This window comes from Pantherophis guttatus, chromosome 1 (genome assembly GCF_059756535.1).
Source record: "Pantherophis guttatus breed Tessera chromosome 1, ASM5975653v1, whole genome shotgun sequence".
Lineage (NCBI taxonomy): Eukaryota > Metazoa > Chordata > Lepidosauria > Squamata > Colubridae > Pantherophis > Pantherophis guttatus.
In genome coordinates, this window is record NC_142063.1 from 288,208,939 (window position 1) to 288,226,973 (window position 18,035).

At 36.7% G+C, this 18,035-nt stretch overlaps 1 protein-coding gene across 1 annotated transcript in view; it reads left to right on the plus strand.

Annotated features, from left to right (window-relative positions):
• Positions 1-18,035, plus strand: part of DNAH8 (dynein axonemal heavy chain 8) — a 133,090-nt gene that overhangs the window by 104,201 nt on the left and 10,854 nt on the right. Inside the window, exons 75-87 of the mRNA XM_034428025.2 lie at positions 94-249; positions 1,856-2,038; positions 3,323-3,428; positions 4,908-5,160; positions 5,262-5,452; positions 9,996-10,117; positions 10,420-10,538; positions 10,751-10,953; positions 11,689-11,762; positions 12,216-12,368; positions 14,435-14,590; positions 15,988-16,104; positions 17,758-17,859. Of these exons, the coding sequence (XP_034283916.2) occupies positions 94-249; positions 1,856-2,038; positions 3,323-3,428; positions 4,908-5,160; positions 5,262-5,452; positions 9,996-10,117; positions 10,420-10,538; positions 10,751-10,953; positions 11,689-11,762; positions 12,216-12,368; positions 14,435-14,590; positions 15,988-16,104; positions 17,758-17,859 (1,935 nt within the window). The remainder of the gene's footprint in view (positions 1-93; positions 250-1,855; positions 2,039-3,322; positions 3,429-4,907; positions 5,161-5,261; positions 5,453-9,995; positions 10,118-10,419; positions 10,539-10,750; positions 10,954-11,688; positions 11,763-12,215; positions 12,369-14,434; positions 14,591-15,987; positions 16,105-17,757; positions 17,860-18,035) is intronic.

Here is an 18,035-nt window from a genome sequence, read left to right on the forward strand (position 1 = left end):
AAGAACTTTAAGAAAATTCTAAAAATAAATGAAAATAAGAACTTAGATCAACTATATTGCCTTTGTTTATAATCAACTATTTTTATTCCTAAGGTGACAACTTTGAATCATAAATATTTCCGTACGCACTTAGAGGATGCCCTCTCTCTGGGAAGGCCACTTTTAATAGAGGATATCAGGGAAGAATTAGATCCTGCCCTTGATAATATATTAGAAAAGAACTTCATTAAATCAGGATCCTCTTTCAAGGTTAGCTACGTTATTCATTATATTCTGTTTTTTGTTTAAATATATGACAAATGTTCTGAGACAAACCACTTAAAGAAATTCTATAATCAAACAATGAACCTTCCCCTTCATTGTGTAACCAGTTTCTTCAACTTCCAAAGAACAGATAGGTCAGAAATCTCTTTGACAAGAGATTATTTGTTTGTGAACCTCTGGGGGGAAAAGTTCTCATTTTTCCTCCTACTCCTTTCCAGTGTTTCATTGGAAGTCTTCCCCCCACCCCCACCCCCGCTTACCTGCTACAAGGACAGAAATGTTTTACTAGATAATGGTAGCAGCATTTCAGAGATATTTTTTTTTTAAATTACTAGGCTTTTGTGAAGCAGCCTTGATTCTCCTTGACATAGTGGTTTATTCTGCAGTTTGCCTCACTGAGGTACAGAAGTGGCATGATTTGCCTGAACACAGCACTTAGCATCCTACTCTGGACTGACATTTCCAATAGTTGGAAGTTTCTTTCCATGCTCAGAAATCTGTGTTTGGCTAATACTGGAAGAAGCAAAGCATAGCAATGAGGCTACTTCGCTTTGTTTTGCTTCACTTCACATTTAAAAAGGGTTTACTGTGGGTTTAATGAGATGCTTTAATGAGATCCAAGATTTTTGTCCTAGTAAAGCCATCCCTTTGTCCAAGTGAAGCTATCCCTTTAATGATCTGAAGCAACCATTATGTATCTAAATGGTGTTGATTCTGCTCCATCTATTTACCATATCCATTACAAGTGCCATTTTCCCCCAACATAATACCATTTCACATGATCTCCAATTTTCCTAGGACAATTGATAGGTATCAAATTGCATTTGTCAGCAATCTGTCTCCTTTTGAAAATCATTGCATTTTTGGTCTTACACTTTACATTTCTGTGGAAAATAGTGGGCAAATTTACCATCAGATTATGGCAATGGGGAGGAGAAGGGGATGCTCTCAGCCCTAAACTAAGGAATTCAGAAATTGCATATCATCGATCTGTCCAAAGCTTGCCACCCCTAAAACAAATCAGTGGCAAAAGCACAATGCATTCTCTTCTTTTTTTGTAATGTTATATTAAAGGGATAAAATACTAATTGAATTTGTACCATACACTATGGAGATCAATTAATTAACTTCCATATGATAAGAAATATGATAAGAAATCTGAAATAATTATATATTAATAGATAGATAGATAGATAGATAGATAGATAGATAGATAGATAGATAGATGATAGATAGATAAAAATACTGAAGAAAGTATATTGGTTAGTACATTTACATGGTTAATTTCCTTGATTTTCACCCATGTCGCAGTACTTCCTCTTCAGTTAAATATTGGGATGGATGGGAGAAAGTGTCAAATGATTGAACAGTGATTTAATGGGGAAAAAATGAGGACAAAAATTATATTTTATTAGAAAATATTTAAAATATTTGTTTTACTCAGGTCAGTTAAGAAAACTGTCCATTAAGACCTGTAATGTTAAAAATATCTTGAGTTGCGTGAATTTTGCATACCTTCCTGAACAATATTTTTCAGTTATTAACTGTATTATTAACAATGCAGTGAAATGAGATTTGAATTTTTATTAAGGTGAAAGTTGGAGATAAAGAAGTAGATGTTATGAATACGTTTAAACTTTATATTACTACAAAATTGCCCAATCCTGCCTTCACTCCTGAGATTAATGCTAAAACATCAGTAATTGATTTTACTGTTACAATGAAAGGACTTGAAAATCAGTTATTGAAGAGAGTAATTCTCACAGAGAAACAGGTAAGATAACCTGTGTAATGAGTTGTTATACATAATGAAACACTGTTGTTTCACTGAAGCTTAAATACTGATTCCAAAATTGTAGTTTGCAGTTCATTAGCAGGCAAGGTGAATTTAAGATGATCTATGGTTAGCAATGAATTAGCAATGGTTAGCAATGAATTTTGGAACAAAGAAAATGGGCAAAGACTAGAATAGGAAAGGGAAAAGATTTAGACACAAAGGTTAAGGACATTATTTTCCTTACTCTTTCTCCCCAAAATTGATTATATTATTAGGTTAAGGTAATTACAAAGACCTTCCCTCCAAAGTGACAACAGTCACCTCAATGGGAGGCATTTCATCAAATGTCAAGAATTCTTTGGAACCATCTTTCTTCATGAGGACTACATTCTCAGGAGTGAATATTTTTAAGCACTCTCTCCTATGGAAAGGTGTAGAACAGCTAATGCAAAGCCTAATTTGCCATTACTCAAAATAAATAAACATAACAGAAATAAAAGCATTGCACAATATTTTTACTTTTATTTGATTTTATTTATTTGCTAAATTTATATGCTGCCCATCTCACTAACATGCAACGATGTGAATCCTGTTGTGATTTTTGATACTGCACAATGCAGCAATGAAAGAAGCAGAGTAGATGGAAGCATTTGTAGGAGAAAAACAGCAGTATAAAGGGGAGATTAACCCTTGCCCTCCATATTTGTGTTGAAGTTCATTTCAAAGCTATTTTCTTAAGGAGGTTTTTTAAAGTCCTATTTCCAGATTCCATTGGAAAAGTTGCTTAAGGAAAGAACTGTACAGGAAGAGTTACACACCCATTTTCCACTTCTACAGTGCACAATTTGTAAAACATAAAGTATCCAAATGAATTGTTTTCTCTTTTACAGACTAGGATGTAGAGGAGGGTCTTCAAGTTTAAGTGGATTTAGAAAGTTAAACGTGGAAAAAGTGAATCTTGCAAATTTGGATAGATTGTGCTGTAGGCAGTAACAATTTCATAAGGATGGAGGAATATAAAAGAAAACAATCATGGATTTCTATAGAAATAAATTTCTGAGATCTATCAAAACCATTTATACCATGGCACATTTAGCTGCTGATTTCTGGTACCTAATGTTCCTATGATCAAAAAGATCACCAAAATCCTGTATGTCCTGAAATGTACAAAAATATTTTCCTAAGAAGACAATCAATAAACCAGATTTAAACTGATCTTCATCATCTTTTTAATGCAAAACTGAAGAAGTAAACAAGTCTGTGTTGTGATATTTAATATAGGAACTAGAAGCTGAGAGAATTAAACTCATGGAAGATGTGACTTATAATAAGAGGAAAATGAAAGAACTAGAAGATAATCTCCTTTATAAATTAACTACAACTAAAGGTATGGTATTTATTTTTACCTACTATTACATAAATTATGTAGACATATTTACCAGTGCATCATAATAAAAGATAAACTTCTTATTTAGAGCTTATTGGATTATTAATTTGAATCTAGACTGTCCCTCAGAAATTTTCTGCCATATTTGGAAAAAAAAAAAAAAAAGATTTTGAGGCAAGGAAATTTTGGTTCCCTGCAGATAAAACAATGGGTGTAGTTTCTCCTGCTGTTAAGAAGCAACCTTAGAACAATAAGAATTAAATAGATACATTTGCCCTTAAATCAGCAACTGGGATGGTATGGTAGAACAGTTAATTGTTCTAGCATCCTACCTAACTGGCAATGGCTGTCTAAACTATCATGAATTAATTTGGTCATAATTATACTGAGATATTAAAGCAAATTGAGTAATGGAACTTTATTAGGGCTGAAGAATTGTTGTTATCCTTCGCTGTCTTTCCTGACTCTAAAATCCATTACTCTAAAATCTATAATGATCCATAAAGAATATACATTGAGCCAGTTTGGTGTTGAGTTTAAGATACTTTATTATTCATTTCATTCATTATTACTTTGAATTACATAGCTGCCAGGGGTGAAATACTACCGCTTCGGACTGCTTCGGGTGAACTGGTAGCGGACATGTGGATTGGGTCGCTGAACTGGTAGCGACCGCTGCAAAGGCAGAGCCCCCCCTTGCAGGGCAATCCAAAGAGGGGAGGGGCACATGCACATGTGCAGCAGCCCTGGGATGTCTGTAGCATGCCTGCCCTCCCGGAGCACTGCTGTGCTGCTGCCGTTCGCTTTCTTCCTTTTCCCACTGTGAAATGAAAGCGAACGGCGGCAGGGTTGTTTCGGGCAGGTGTACATCTGCAGCCAGGCGGGGAGGGAGGGCGGTGAGAGCAGAGCCAGCACGGGAGGCACGGGTGGAAGGCGGCCTTTTCTGCAGCATCCCCCTCCCCTCTTTGGATCACCCTGCAGGGGGGTTGCTCTGCCTTTGCAGAAATGGGGTGGGTGGTTTGTACAGAGATTGGTGGTGGGGATGCATGGCCCTCCAGGATGGAGAGCGGGGCAAGAGAAGACTCCGAGGTTCGCTTGGGCAGTCAAGCTAGATGGTGGAGGGAAACTCAAAGCATTGGGGGCTTCAGAAGAGCAGAATGTGCTTCAGAATGTGCAGCTCCTGGCTCTAACAGTGAGTGATGTCAAGTTGGCCACGCCCACCCAGTCACATGACCACCAAGCCATGCCCACCAAGCCATGCCCACAGAACCGGTAGTGAAATTTTTTAGGTTTCACCACTGATAGCTGCCCATGTCGAATGCATGACTCTGGGCATCTTACTGAAGACTTTTGACTCTGGGTTGTCAGTCCTTCTGTTGTCCATTAGTCTTTTTCATGGTAACTTTCCCTCTGGAAGTGAAAAATCTATTCAAAATATTCTAAAACTTTATTTGAAACATTTACTGTGCTATTCTTTAGGTTCTTTGGTGGATGATGAATCACTGATCGGTGTTTTGAGAACCACTAAACAAACAGCTACAGAGGTATCTGAAAAACTAGAAGTTGCAGGAGAAACTGAGAAAAAAATTAACACTGCACAAGAGGAATATCGTCCGGCTGCTACACGAGGGAGCATTCTTTACTTTCTGATCACGGAAATGAGCATGGTTAATATGATGTATCAGACTTCCCTAGCCCAGTTTTTAAAACTGTTTGATCAGTCCATGGCTAGGTAAGAACACAATGTTATTGTATACAGCGATTTTTTTTCTGCTTTCTCTCCAATATTTGTTGTAATTTAGTCAATTCGTTTGCTTTGTTTTGGCACCTTAGATCTGACAAGACTCCTATTCCACAGAAAAGGATCACAAATATTATTGAGTACTTGACATATGAAACATTCACATATTCTGTTAGAGGCCTGTATGAAAATCACAAATTTCTTTTTACCTTGCTTTTGACATTAAAAATTGACCTTCAGAGGGGCCAAGTCAAACCAAAGGAATTCCAGGCACTCATTAAAGGTAATCATCTAGAATTCTATATTAATTTTATTTTATATATTTTGCATGTTAAATCCTCATCACAATCTGGTATGAAGATTGAACAGAGCACGCAACACCTAAAGCCATTGGATTGAATCATCAGAGCTTTGTAGTAGTCATAGCCAAAAAAGTTATTCATAAAAGAATATGTGTTCATCACAGAAAAATGCAAACTATATAATATGTCACCATAGATACAAAGAGTATGAACTTAGTTTGTTTCATTCATTCATTCATTCATTCATTCATTCATTCATATGCAGTAATCGGTTATAATGCTATGAAACAAGAAAATTATACGTTTGTCTCACAGAATAAGTATTGAAGCAGAAATACCAGAAATACTATTTCAGTTATTGTGGATACATGTGAATGTAGGGATGATTTTTGGAACAGATTGGGCAAGTTTATCAATCTAAGTGAAACAAGGTAAAAATTAGATGACATGAATGCTGGATGGGAAGAAGACATGAGAGCACAACCACAAGAAGTGATTTGGCAATTTGGAGACCTGAGAATGAATGAGAATGATAATCATTTGTTGAGTATTTCCTTCGAAGAGTCAGTTTGTATCATGGAACATTAGAAAGACCCTGTGAATATGGAAATAAGAGCCATATTGTTACAGGAGGAAACAGGGCTGTAATAGAAAAGATTCTTGTGGCCAGGGAAGAACAGAACTCCTCCATTAATTATGCCAGGTATAAATTAAACTAACGAATAGCCTTGAATAGCCTTAACAGTATTCTGTTATTCTTCCCTACTAGTTATAAAGATTTTTCCGGATGCCCAAATGGTTCTTGTTTCCTGAGTTTGCCAGCCAAATTCTTTTCAAATGCACTGTTTAAGCATACATGGCTATGGACAATGAGTAAATTAACCACGTAATTTCTTTCTTTCTTATGAAATATTGGGAAAATTGATGAAGGAAACAAGGATGATGTTAAGTTTTGAATATGGGAGGGGCCACTATTTGTTAGCTTCAAAAGTGGATTTTCAGGAAAAAGTGGACATAGGGGGAAAAAAGAATGTAAACTAGAACAAAAGGAGAATGAATGAAAAAGGAGAAAATAGAGGCCTAGCATGAAAATATATTGGGGGAAAATACTCTCCCAAAAGAATCAGTGGAAATGTGCTAAGAAAAGACAATATGGAAACTGCATGGAACAGAATGGGAAAAATTGTCCTCAAGATTGCCATAGAACAGTTTGGATTTATTCTAGTGGAAATTATTAAAAAGGACACTTACTAGCATGATGACAAGATTATTGATAAATATAAATTTGTGCAAGACAATGGTTGCTGCAAAAAATAAGTATGAGAGAAAGATATTTTATGTGTGCATAACAAAAATAGAATTGCAAAGTATTTACTCAAAAGAACAAGATTAAAGGAGGCAGAAAAAAATGCAGTGACTTGATGAATGTAAAAATTGTTTTGAAAATGGGTGAACAGAGCTTAAATGAAGAGGCTCCCTCAAAGTGAATGGAATTAAAAATTAAAGTGATTAAATTAGTTGGAATGAAATTCCAATAAAGAAGTGAGAGAATGGCGAAAGGAATATTTGAGATTTTTATGGGAACCATGATGAGATATCAAAGAATGGAATTGGCATGGCTGCTATGAATATTAATGTGCAATGCTGTGAGAATGGTGGACTGCAGTTGTAGATAGTGTAAATAGAGAAATACTAAATATGGACACGGTTTGCCTAAGGAATAGCTGTGCACCTTATTTAACTTGCATGAGAAGTTTGCACAGTTTGAAGAGTGCTGTAATTGCTGCTGTAGATAAAAAGAAAGGTAAGAAGGAAGGCTGAATGATTAGTTTATTAGTTGTATTTGATAGAATTTTGATTGACAGCTTACAAGAGATGACAATGAGCAACATCTGTAGGGTGGCTTTATGCCTGGCAGGGACCGCACAGAACAAGGTTTTGCTCCTCATCAAATCACTGAAAAACATGAGAAACTTTGTTGGTTTAGAGAAAATGCATGATCAATGCATTATAATTTGTTTTACATGTATATATTGAAGGTTTAAGTATTGAATTTGATGAGTTATCAAAAAGAATAAAGAATGTGTGGGAATATGGAATGCTTGCAAATGATTCAGCATGGATAAAACGAAGATGGGCAATTCTTGTTAGCTGCATGTCGGTATAAATAAATATATCAAAATGCTTGTGGCGTTAAAGATGTGTTGGCTGGAGATATGAAAGTATGTGTAACTTTGTGTACAGGTAATAATGTGTGTTTACTCAAGAATTTATTTTGCAGCCATGATTAGACTCCAAAAAAGAATGGCTCTGAAAACTGATGTATCAAGAAAAAAGGTAGTTGTTCTTGATAGTAAAAAGGAATGAAGATTAATACCTAAATGGTGAAAAAAGGAAACTAGTATTTGAATCCTGATTACTCAAGGTGGAGAAATATTAAGATGTGTAATTGATGATAAAAGCTAATGAGTAGTATTGCTGTCCATTGTGAGGAATTAATATGAAGGGGGGGAAAGGTATTGTATAAGAGCCTGATTTGGTCTACTGTATTATATGGAGGTGTGAATTGGGGATGTCAGTAGAAACATCAAAGTAGAATGAGATATTTCTGAACTATGTGTAATAAAAAAGGAGAAAATAAGATCATGAATCTACAGCTGTTGAGTGAGTATGTATTGAATTTGAAACAAAATACATGGAGGTAGTTTAATAATATAACAACAATGAATGGAGATCAACTTGCAAAATATATGAAGAATAAATAGGTCAAGAGGAAGGAAAAGACCAAGCAAGTTGTGATTCATTGGAGCTGATGAGTTCTTTGGAAAGAGAGTGGTAAAAAATTAGAGAACAAGAGTGGTTTGGATATAGTGGAAGCAAAGGGTTTTTTTTTTTGCAGAAGTGGAAAATTATGATGACATATATCAAATAGTCTTGTTTTAGATGTTGCATTACCAAACTAGGCAACATCACCAGCACTTTCAAAATGTCTGCAAGAAAACCACCAAGCTCAGAGACCACCAAGGACTCCACGGTTTAACCCTGAACTATACATATTCTCTTCTATCAGTCTCGTTTGATGTAGCTAGCTGGATATAGCTACAGTTATAGATAGATATAGCTGGATGTAGCTGGATGTAGCTATAGTTCTTTTCTTTTCTCTCGTCTTTCATTCATTTATTTTCCTTACTACTTTTAGTATTTTTCTATGGTTTGCATAACATCACATGTTCTCAGAGAAAATAATCTGTTGGGTATGTGCCAGTGGTGAAATTCAAATTTTTTTACTATCTGTTCTGTGGGAGTGGCTTGGTGGGTATGGCTTGGTGGGCGTGGCAGGGAAGGATACTGCAAAATCCCTATGCCCTCCCCACTTCTGGAGGAAGGATATTGCAAAATCTCCATTCCCACCCCACTCTGCGGCCAGCCAGAGGTAGCATTTGCCGGTTCTCCGAACTACTCAAAATTTCCAGTACCGGTTCTCTGAACTGCTCAAAATTTCCGCTACCGGTTCTCCAGAAACCTGTTGGATTTCACTCCTGGTATGTGCACAGTACATTCCTTGACAAAATAGTGGTAAGCATCCTTCATCAAATGGGAGACCAGGATTCAGTACCCCAATGGAAAAGCTGACATTATGAGAACCACTTTGGTCTAGTAGTTAACGAAGTTTTAGGTAGAAGACGGTGCTCAAGTCCAGCGGTGATATCCACTTACCTTCACTACTGGTTCTGGAATGGGAGCGCATGAGAGTGTCAAAAACGGGATGTAATGATGTCCCAGTGGGTGGGCGGAGCCTCCCGCCACCGGCACTACCAGTTCGCGCGAGCCGGATTTCACCACTGCTCAAGTCCCACCTTAAGTCATGAAAGCCAGCTAGATGACTTTGGTCCAATCACTCTCTCTCAGCCTAACCCACCTCACACAATTGCTTTTGTGGGGAAAATAGGAGGAGGAAAGTGCGTTAGCTATGTTTCCTGCCTTGAGTTATTTATAAAAATAATAAAGTCAGGATACAAACAAACAATATAAAAATAATCATCTTACTTTCACTTTCTAATTGACATAGGACAATTATACACATCCCATGCCAGGACAAATGTGAATTGGAGAACAAAGTTCTATGCAACTTGATCATGAACCTCTTTGTTTAGCTCTCAGTCCTGCTGAGTTCAATATGAGTTCAAATAGCTAAGACGCTTGCTTAGAATTTAATTGCTCTCTGCAGCCCTAAACATTTTTATTCAGAAGTCCCATCCTTTCAGGCACAGTGGGCTAGCTCTGGTGAATGTTCTTTGGATTGCAACATTATTCTCTGTCTCAAATAGAGATAATCTAGAAAAACAACTATGCATGGAACAATGTGATACTTGGGATAAAAATTGCCGTTTTTTTGTTATTGTTCAGATCCGTAACAAGCAGAACATGCATGTATTTCACAATAATATGAAGTATTAAGGCTTGATATAGTTCTTTGTTAATCATAAGGGTCATTTTCAATAACTATTAATACTTTTCATCCAGGCGGTGCTGCATTGGATCTAAAAGCTTGTCCTCCCAAACCATTCCGATGGATTCTAGATATGACATGGCTCAATCTGGTAGAACTGAGCAAACTACCCCAGTTTTCAGAAATTATGAATCAGGTATGTTTATAGCCTTAGTTATTTTTACTTCTTTTAGCATTAGCAAAGAATCCTATTGTCTTTTATGAGCACTTGTGACATGGCCATTCATGCCAGGGCATTATGTTCTGCGTTTTAATTGCACATATTTTTTTCCTCCATGCATTAAGGTAGGTGGATGCAGAAATCATAATAAATGCTATCATATTTTGAAATGTGATGTGAAGTGACCTTTCCCGAATCCAAAGAACTTCCATGGAGACTTCTTGTCCATTCTTTAAAGGAAAAATAAGCTCAAATGTTATCCTCTTGTCCTTCATTAGATATCCCGTAATGAGAAAGGATGGAAAAATTGGTTTGATAAAGATGCTCCAGAGGAAGAAACTATTCCTGATGGATATAGTGATTCACTAGATACCTGTCGCAAATTATTGCTTATCAGGTAAAAATCACAAGTAATTTTGGCATTACTTTTTTAATATGTCCTTAGTTCTTTTCAGGAAGTACTGCATATTGGCACTGGAAGATACACATTTTCTAAAATGTTACGTTTAAAGCATTACAATAATTATGAATATAACATTATGAATAGGATAATTTATGAATTAAAATAATAATGATATAACACTGATTTTAGGAACATCTTTTTTGTAGGTCTTGGTGCCCAGATCGCACACTTTCTCAAGCCAGAAAGTATATTGGAGATTCCTTGAGTGAGAAATATACAGAACCTGTCATCTTAAATTTAGAGAAAACATGGGAAGAAAGTGATAAAAGGACACCTCTCATTTGCTTCTTGTCTATGGGATCTGACCCAACGAACCAAATTGATGCATTGGCTAGAAAACTTAAACTGGGTATAAATTTATGTTACATTATATAGCAAGGATGTTAGAAAATTGCTACACTAAATCTGCCTTTGCAGTAACTTTTTAGCGAATCTCTTGGGAATCCTACCTTTTGAAGTATTTTCTTCCACTAAATAAAAGCCCAGTTCCTTAATACTGTGCCTTCAAGCACGCAAGTCTCTGTGGGCAGCTACCTCAATACCTGCAGGCTCTATATCAGTGGTCCCCAACCTTTTTATCGCCGCGGCCCGCTGAGCGCGCGCAGGGGTGGGGGCACGGCCCAGGAGCTTTTGCGCACGGCCCATTGCGCACGGCCCAGGAGCCTTTGCGCTGCAGCGTTCATGTCCCCCGGCCGCTGCGCGGCCCGGTGCCAGGTACTCCACGGCCCGGCACTGGTCCACAGACCGGGGGTTGGGGACCACTGCTCTATATTATACTTTATTTCATTTTCCATTCTTTTTTATACTTTTCATTAAATAAACAATGCAACAGAAAGCTATCATGTAATGTGGGACTAGCACAAGCAAAGATAAAATAAATATTCAGTATTAATATGGAACACAATAATAACTCTACAACTGAGATAAATAAAAGATATCAGGTGTTCTTCGGTAGCGAGTACATCAAATCCATAACTGAAAAAATGAATTAATAAAAATAACTCATTCTTTTCAAAATTGGTTTGCAATTGCAAAAGCAGGAATATTTTCATTTATTAGCATTTTATTGTGTTATTTTTTGTAGAAAACAGAGCTATATCCATGGGTCAGGGACAAGAAGTCCATGCACGCAAACTAATTCAGATGTCAATGGTACAGGTAACGTGCAATGTTCTTTTTAGTTGGGTTTTAATTTTTTTCCAACCAAAATGTTTTGTATTTGAAAAAAGCTACAGTCCTTTACTTAATGATTTGAGAATAACTCTCATTCAACTAAATAGCTCAATAATTATGCCCAGATCTCAGAAAATAAAATTGATTACATTGGTAATTACCCCCCAAAATTACCATTTCCCCCAATTGACAATAGCTGTTCTATTGTAATTTTTATAACTACCACAAGATGGCAGTGCTACTTTATTTACAATTGGATCTACTCCTTTCATCTGTATGTAAATCCATATTTTTTTTTGATAGTATTAACAAACACATATTGGAGGACAAAGTATGGTATATGAAAGATAAATTTCCATTAGAAAAATCTTCATATAGTGTTATTAATCAATAGCAATATGCTCAGACAAATGGTTTAATCAACTGTTTTGGGAACAGGGTGGCTGGGTGTTACTTCAGAATTGTCATCTAGGTCTAGAATTTATGGAAGAACTTTTGGAGACAATGTTGACTGCTGATATTCCCGATGACACCTTCCGAGTTTGGATAACCACCGAACCACATGATAAATTTCCAATCACTTTGCTGCAGGTTAGCAAAATCTAAGGAAAGTGGGAGTGTTTATTGATTAAAAAATCAACTAAAAATACCTTCTTTGGAACTGAAAAAGCTAAACATTTAAGTATTTGAGCTAGTTTGCATTTAGACTGGTTCAAAAAGCAAATTGTTTTCTACTCTTTTATGGGAGCTGTTATCTGCCAAGCGGATGTGTGATACATTCAAAAGCAATTTACACTCTAGCTCTGAAGTGTCTGGTGCTCTTGGGCTACTCACTCATTGCAGATCACTGCTATTTTGAACTAGCAACAGAGTAGTTTGTGTATTCATGATATGAGGTATTAGACAATTAAAGAGATGAAAGTGAACATAGGCAACATGGATTAAAGTATTCCGATCTGAATCAAAGCTGGGTGTCTAGCAGAAACTGCTACTCATGGAAAGGGGAGAGGGGACAATGATTACCGATTCCTCATTGTTTCTGTGGCCACCTATGTTCTTATTAATACTGGGGGGAGGACTGTCATCCAACTCTCTAACAAAATTTGTGGTGAAGGGAGACTCCATGATCAAGTGTTTCCTCTCAGTCTATGAGTCAGGTCTATATACTCATTTCAAAATAAAAGTGGCAGGAGTTAAACCTGACTTTCTAATTGCAAGATCAAAGTTTAATGGGGGTATTTGGCAGACCATCTGCGGCCAGAGACAACTCCCCATCGCCCGGTGCATTCTCACAGGAAGGGTCTCCTTGGGGTGCCGTCGGCCAGACAATGTCGGCTGGCGACCCCTAGGGAGTGGGTCTTCTCTGTGGGCACACCTACCCTGTGGAGTCAGCTCCCCCTGGAGCTCCAGGTGGCCCCTAACCTTCGCTCTTTCCGCCATGACCTTAAAACATGGTTATTTCGCCTGGCTGGTTTAGACTGAAGGGGTTTTAAAGGGGATTTTAATGGTCTTTTTATAATCTTATTGGGTATTTTTAACATTGATTTTGCTTGTTTTTATTGTTGTGAGCCGCCCTGAGTCCTTCGGAGATAGGGTGGCATACAAGTTTAAATAATAATAATAATAATAATAATAATAATAATAATAATAATAATAATAATAATAAATGAGGGGAAAAACACACTGAATATACTGAGACTTTATTATTGCTCCTCATATCCTAGAAGTCATTGTTGTAATTAAAAACCAATACCAAGACTGACACTCATCAACACTAGGTAGACCAGAGCAGAAAATCAAGTTCACATGAAGGCTGCAATTACTTTTATTGAGAATGGATATAGTAAAAGAATCTCACGAAGCAATCCCTGATTGTCCTTCCCTTAAATTAGGGAAGTGTCTATCTTAGCCACTTCCAAATGTTACATTATTGCATTGTTCTCAACTTAAAAATATTTCAGCCTCTTTTGCTTACATAATGATCCCTGCTTATTTCTGTCAAGATTATCTTCCTTACTCTCTACAATTATATGGATTGGGAGAAAATAGTTGAACAGTGGAAAAATGTAGACATTGGAAAAGGAAATCCCCGCTAATAGAAAGAAATAAGAGAGAAAAAATGAAAGTTTCTAAATGTTTTGTGATTGCCTATTTTTAGGTTTTAAATTGACATGCTGAGATGAGGTGGATTACCTTAATGGTATTTAAGTGCTATAGCCTTGTAAGACAATGCAGAAACATATATGAAGTATGTGTGCTTTTATTTTTGATCACATTTCCTTCATTCAAATGCTTAATAAGCACAGTCACAGTAGCATTTGCAGTAAACTGCAAAAACAGCAAATATTACTTGAGATGCACACAATGATGCCACCATGCAAATGCCACCATTACATACTATGCCCCAATATCTGAGGCAGGTGTGTAAGTCACAGCATCTGTGTGATGCCTATCATTAACATATCCTCATTTGCTCTTTCTGTGCCCTTGCAGTTGCTATGGTAAACATTCTAACTAGTACATTTTGTTGTATTTGTGGACTTGATGAAACAGCATCATTTTCTAAATGATGTGCCCTGACCTTTACTTTTCAAAACGGTGTGGCATGCCTCCTTTGGAATCAGAAATAATAAACTCCTTTTTTGATGTTATGCCAGACTTCAATAAAATTCACCAATGAACCTCCACAAGGTGTACGAGCTGGTTTGAAGAGAACGTTTTCTGGGATAAATCAAGACCTGCTTGATGTCAGCAATATGCCTATGTGGAAACCTCTCCTGTACACAGTGGCCTTCTTGCACTCCACTGTTCAGGTATTACAGACAAATAGCACATTTTGTGCCTAAAATAATCTTTCTTTTAGGAACCACAATAAATCATTCTGGTATCATATTGAGGCCTACAAACTTTGTATGTCTCATGCCAAATGAAGGCCATATATTGTAAATTCATCCCTCAATTCCAAATGTTCTTCTATTTGTATTCAAAAGCCTGGTGACAGCTTAAATATTTTATTTCTTCTAGCTGTACTGATAGCCTTGTTATTGTTGTGACCTCAGCTTCCTGAGTCATTAAAACACACAAATAGTCCCAAAAAAACCTCTTTTATTGCAACAGCTGTGAATTACATTCATTCACAACTGAGTCCCAATTAGTTGCAAAAAGTCCTTCGGGAGAAGTTCTTCGGGATAATCACCAACCTTTATCTCCCTTGACATTCTGCTAAAGACCTACTTGGCAAAGCCACACGGAGTCCAGAATCAAACAGAGATGCTGACTGGGAACAGAATTAACAACATTGCTTTCCTGCAAAGAGCCCACATACCTTTGCTTCTCTTTTAAGCCTTATGGGAGGGGCCAATCATCTCCAGGCCATACTCCCGAGTCGTCCTTTTTGTTTTAATTGTTCTTGCCTTCTGGCAGCTCTGCACATGCACGCACTAGGAACAGGCTCTTCCTGTTCCTCTGCCTCTCTGATGTCCGACTCTGGAGGCTCTGGAGTCCGTGCATAACTCCCAGATGGCCCTGGCCCCATCTCTACCTCTGACGCAGAGCCCTTGTCCGAGCCTTCCCCAGACTCCAGGACTGGCCCATGTTCCTCCCCAGCCTCCTCACTGTCCGACTCCGCTGCCAGCTCCACAGGCTACTGGCGGACCACAGCAGTTATTTCCCTGTTCCTTATTTATATTTTAACCACAAATAACACTTAAATAATAATGTAATATTAATACTATTATTTCTTGTATCTTTTGAAGAAGAAATATAAATTAAAAAGACTAAAACCCTTTGTCTTATTGTATAAATAGAATTTGGGAAAATATACCATGTTTACTTGTCACAGTACACTGAATTTTGGATTATTTCCAGTTGTATATACCAATACATGTATTAATTATGCTTCATAAACTATTCACAGAAAGAAAATGTCCATCTTTATATTAAATAGTTTGCTATATTAATGTGAATGTCAGTAATGGAATTTGCATTTAAAAAAAGAGATTGTGTTGCTCATGAAAAAAAATCAAAATCTGTATAAAAGCTATATACTGAGAAAGATTAATAATGATATTGCTCTGATATGGATATTGGAAGTTGCTACACAAATTATTATTATTATTATTATTATTATTATTATTAATGAAAAAGTAATATACGTATACATTCATAAATCTCAATAAATTATTACTTGTTATATATTTTCTATAATAAGGAAAGGCGAAAATTTGGTCCTTTGGGCTGGAATATTCCTTATGAATTCAATTCTGCAGACTTCACAGCCAGTGTTCAATTTATACAGAATCATTTGGATGAATGTGACATTAAGAAAGTAAGTATCTGTAAATTTGTACTTAGAAATGCTGCCAAATAGTTAGGTATCTCAAATGGGATAAACATTTCACAGGTTTCTAAGGCTCACTGGAGATGCAGCTTTGTTACTGATATAGATGAAAACGATATAGATGAAAAGTTTATCCCTTCACTCCTCAACCCCCTGTGTTTCAAACAACTGCTTTATGTGACAAGAATTGTCGAAAAGCTTTTGCAGAAGAAAAAAAAATCTCCTGGAGGTATCAGGAGCTGGGATCAGGGAGGAGTGTGTGGGATCGAGTTTAATTAAGAGTTGGCAGAGTGATCTTGTTCTCACCAGAACTGGCTTAGCTAATGCAAGTCAAAAGCCACTCTTGGATTTCTATCAGTACTGTTCTTCTGCTATCTTGTATTGTAAAAATATCTTAATTGAAACATTTCATAACCAGAACCATAATCCTTCAGTGTGGGCAAAATTCTTACATGCGAAAATTGCTTGTGCGTTTATTTTCAGAATTTTTCTCCATTTTTACAAAATGAATTTGAACTACCCATACACGCTTTTTAAAATATAGTGTATATAGTGTTTAATTATGAGGAGAAATATGCTTTGAATTGCAGGGCTATTGCCCAGCCAAAGGGCAGTACTTCCACACTGCACAGCTAAATTAGAGAAATACGTTTATGCCCGTCAGAATCAAAATGCACATTTTGGGCGATAGGGTGGGAGGGCATTAAAGGAATGCAGAAACACAGATGAAGGAAAGAGATTATTTCTCATCACATTGCGTAAGAAAATGAAACATTCCTTGGCTGTGTATAGTCATATAAATTTAAATGCACACATATCTTTCTTCTGAAGCCGAGTCTTTTCTCAAAAGAGTATATTAATATAGAGTGTGTAAGAGGCATTCTATCCTCCCACACTGCCCTGCTAAGAGCCAAGAGATTGCAACGAGCTGGTAATCTTGTACAGAGTGGTTTTAGCCTCCCAATGGTACTGTAATCTGCACAATATTGTTGTTATTAGGATTCAAATGCACTTACCTGCACAACTAGAGTTAACTTAAGGGCTCAGTGTGAAAACAATGCCCATTTGTTTACTTTTGCTGGCAGCACTATACAGACAACATTTTGGCTTCATAAAGCCCATACGTGCTTTTAGTTTTCCTGGATTGTATAACGAAAGAAGAATATGCCTTGCCAAATAGTGAAAACTAAAGCTAAAGCAGCAATATATGATGCAGTATGCCACTGTCTTTTGTATGCATATCTGCACCTATTACAAGATGGATCATACATTAAACAATTGCTTAAACAACAAGGAAACACCATTTATATTTTAGACAGCTATTCAGCATTTCCAACAGTACATTTAAAATGCATGCAGTTAACACTGTAATATATAACTGGATTACAAGGCAAATTGGCAAATGATTTTTTGTTAACCATTTTCCAGCTATCTGGATTGATGAAAATTTGGGTGATGTATATCAAGAGGAAAAGAACATTTAGTGAAAATCCAAATCTCACTCCTTGATAAACTCCAAGATCCCTGCGTATAAACAAAGTGCAAACTGATGCGAGGGAGAGGTTTGCAACTACAGACTATGACTAAAAACTAAATTTTTGATACATATTTGTTATTTTCCATTTCCCACATTTTACCTAGGGGATATCTTGGAGCACAGTCCGATACATGATTGGAGAAGTACAATATGGAGGCAGAGTCACTGATGATTATGATAAGCGCCTTCTTAACTGCTTTGCAAGGGTAAGAAAATAAGATGAAACAGTTTTTAATCAAATAAACTAAAGAATGTTTTTTGAAATATACTTTCAATACATTAAGGCAGTCACTGTAAGAAATACATCTTCTGGAGACAAATGTTTTGCTGGACATTTAACAGAACTCCTACTGTCACAGGGGCCTATGCTAACCTTGGTTTC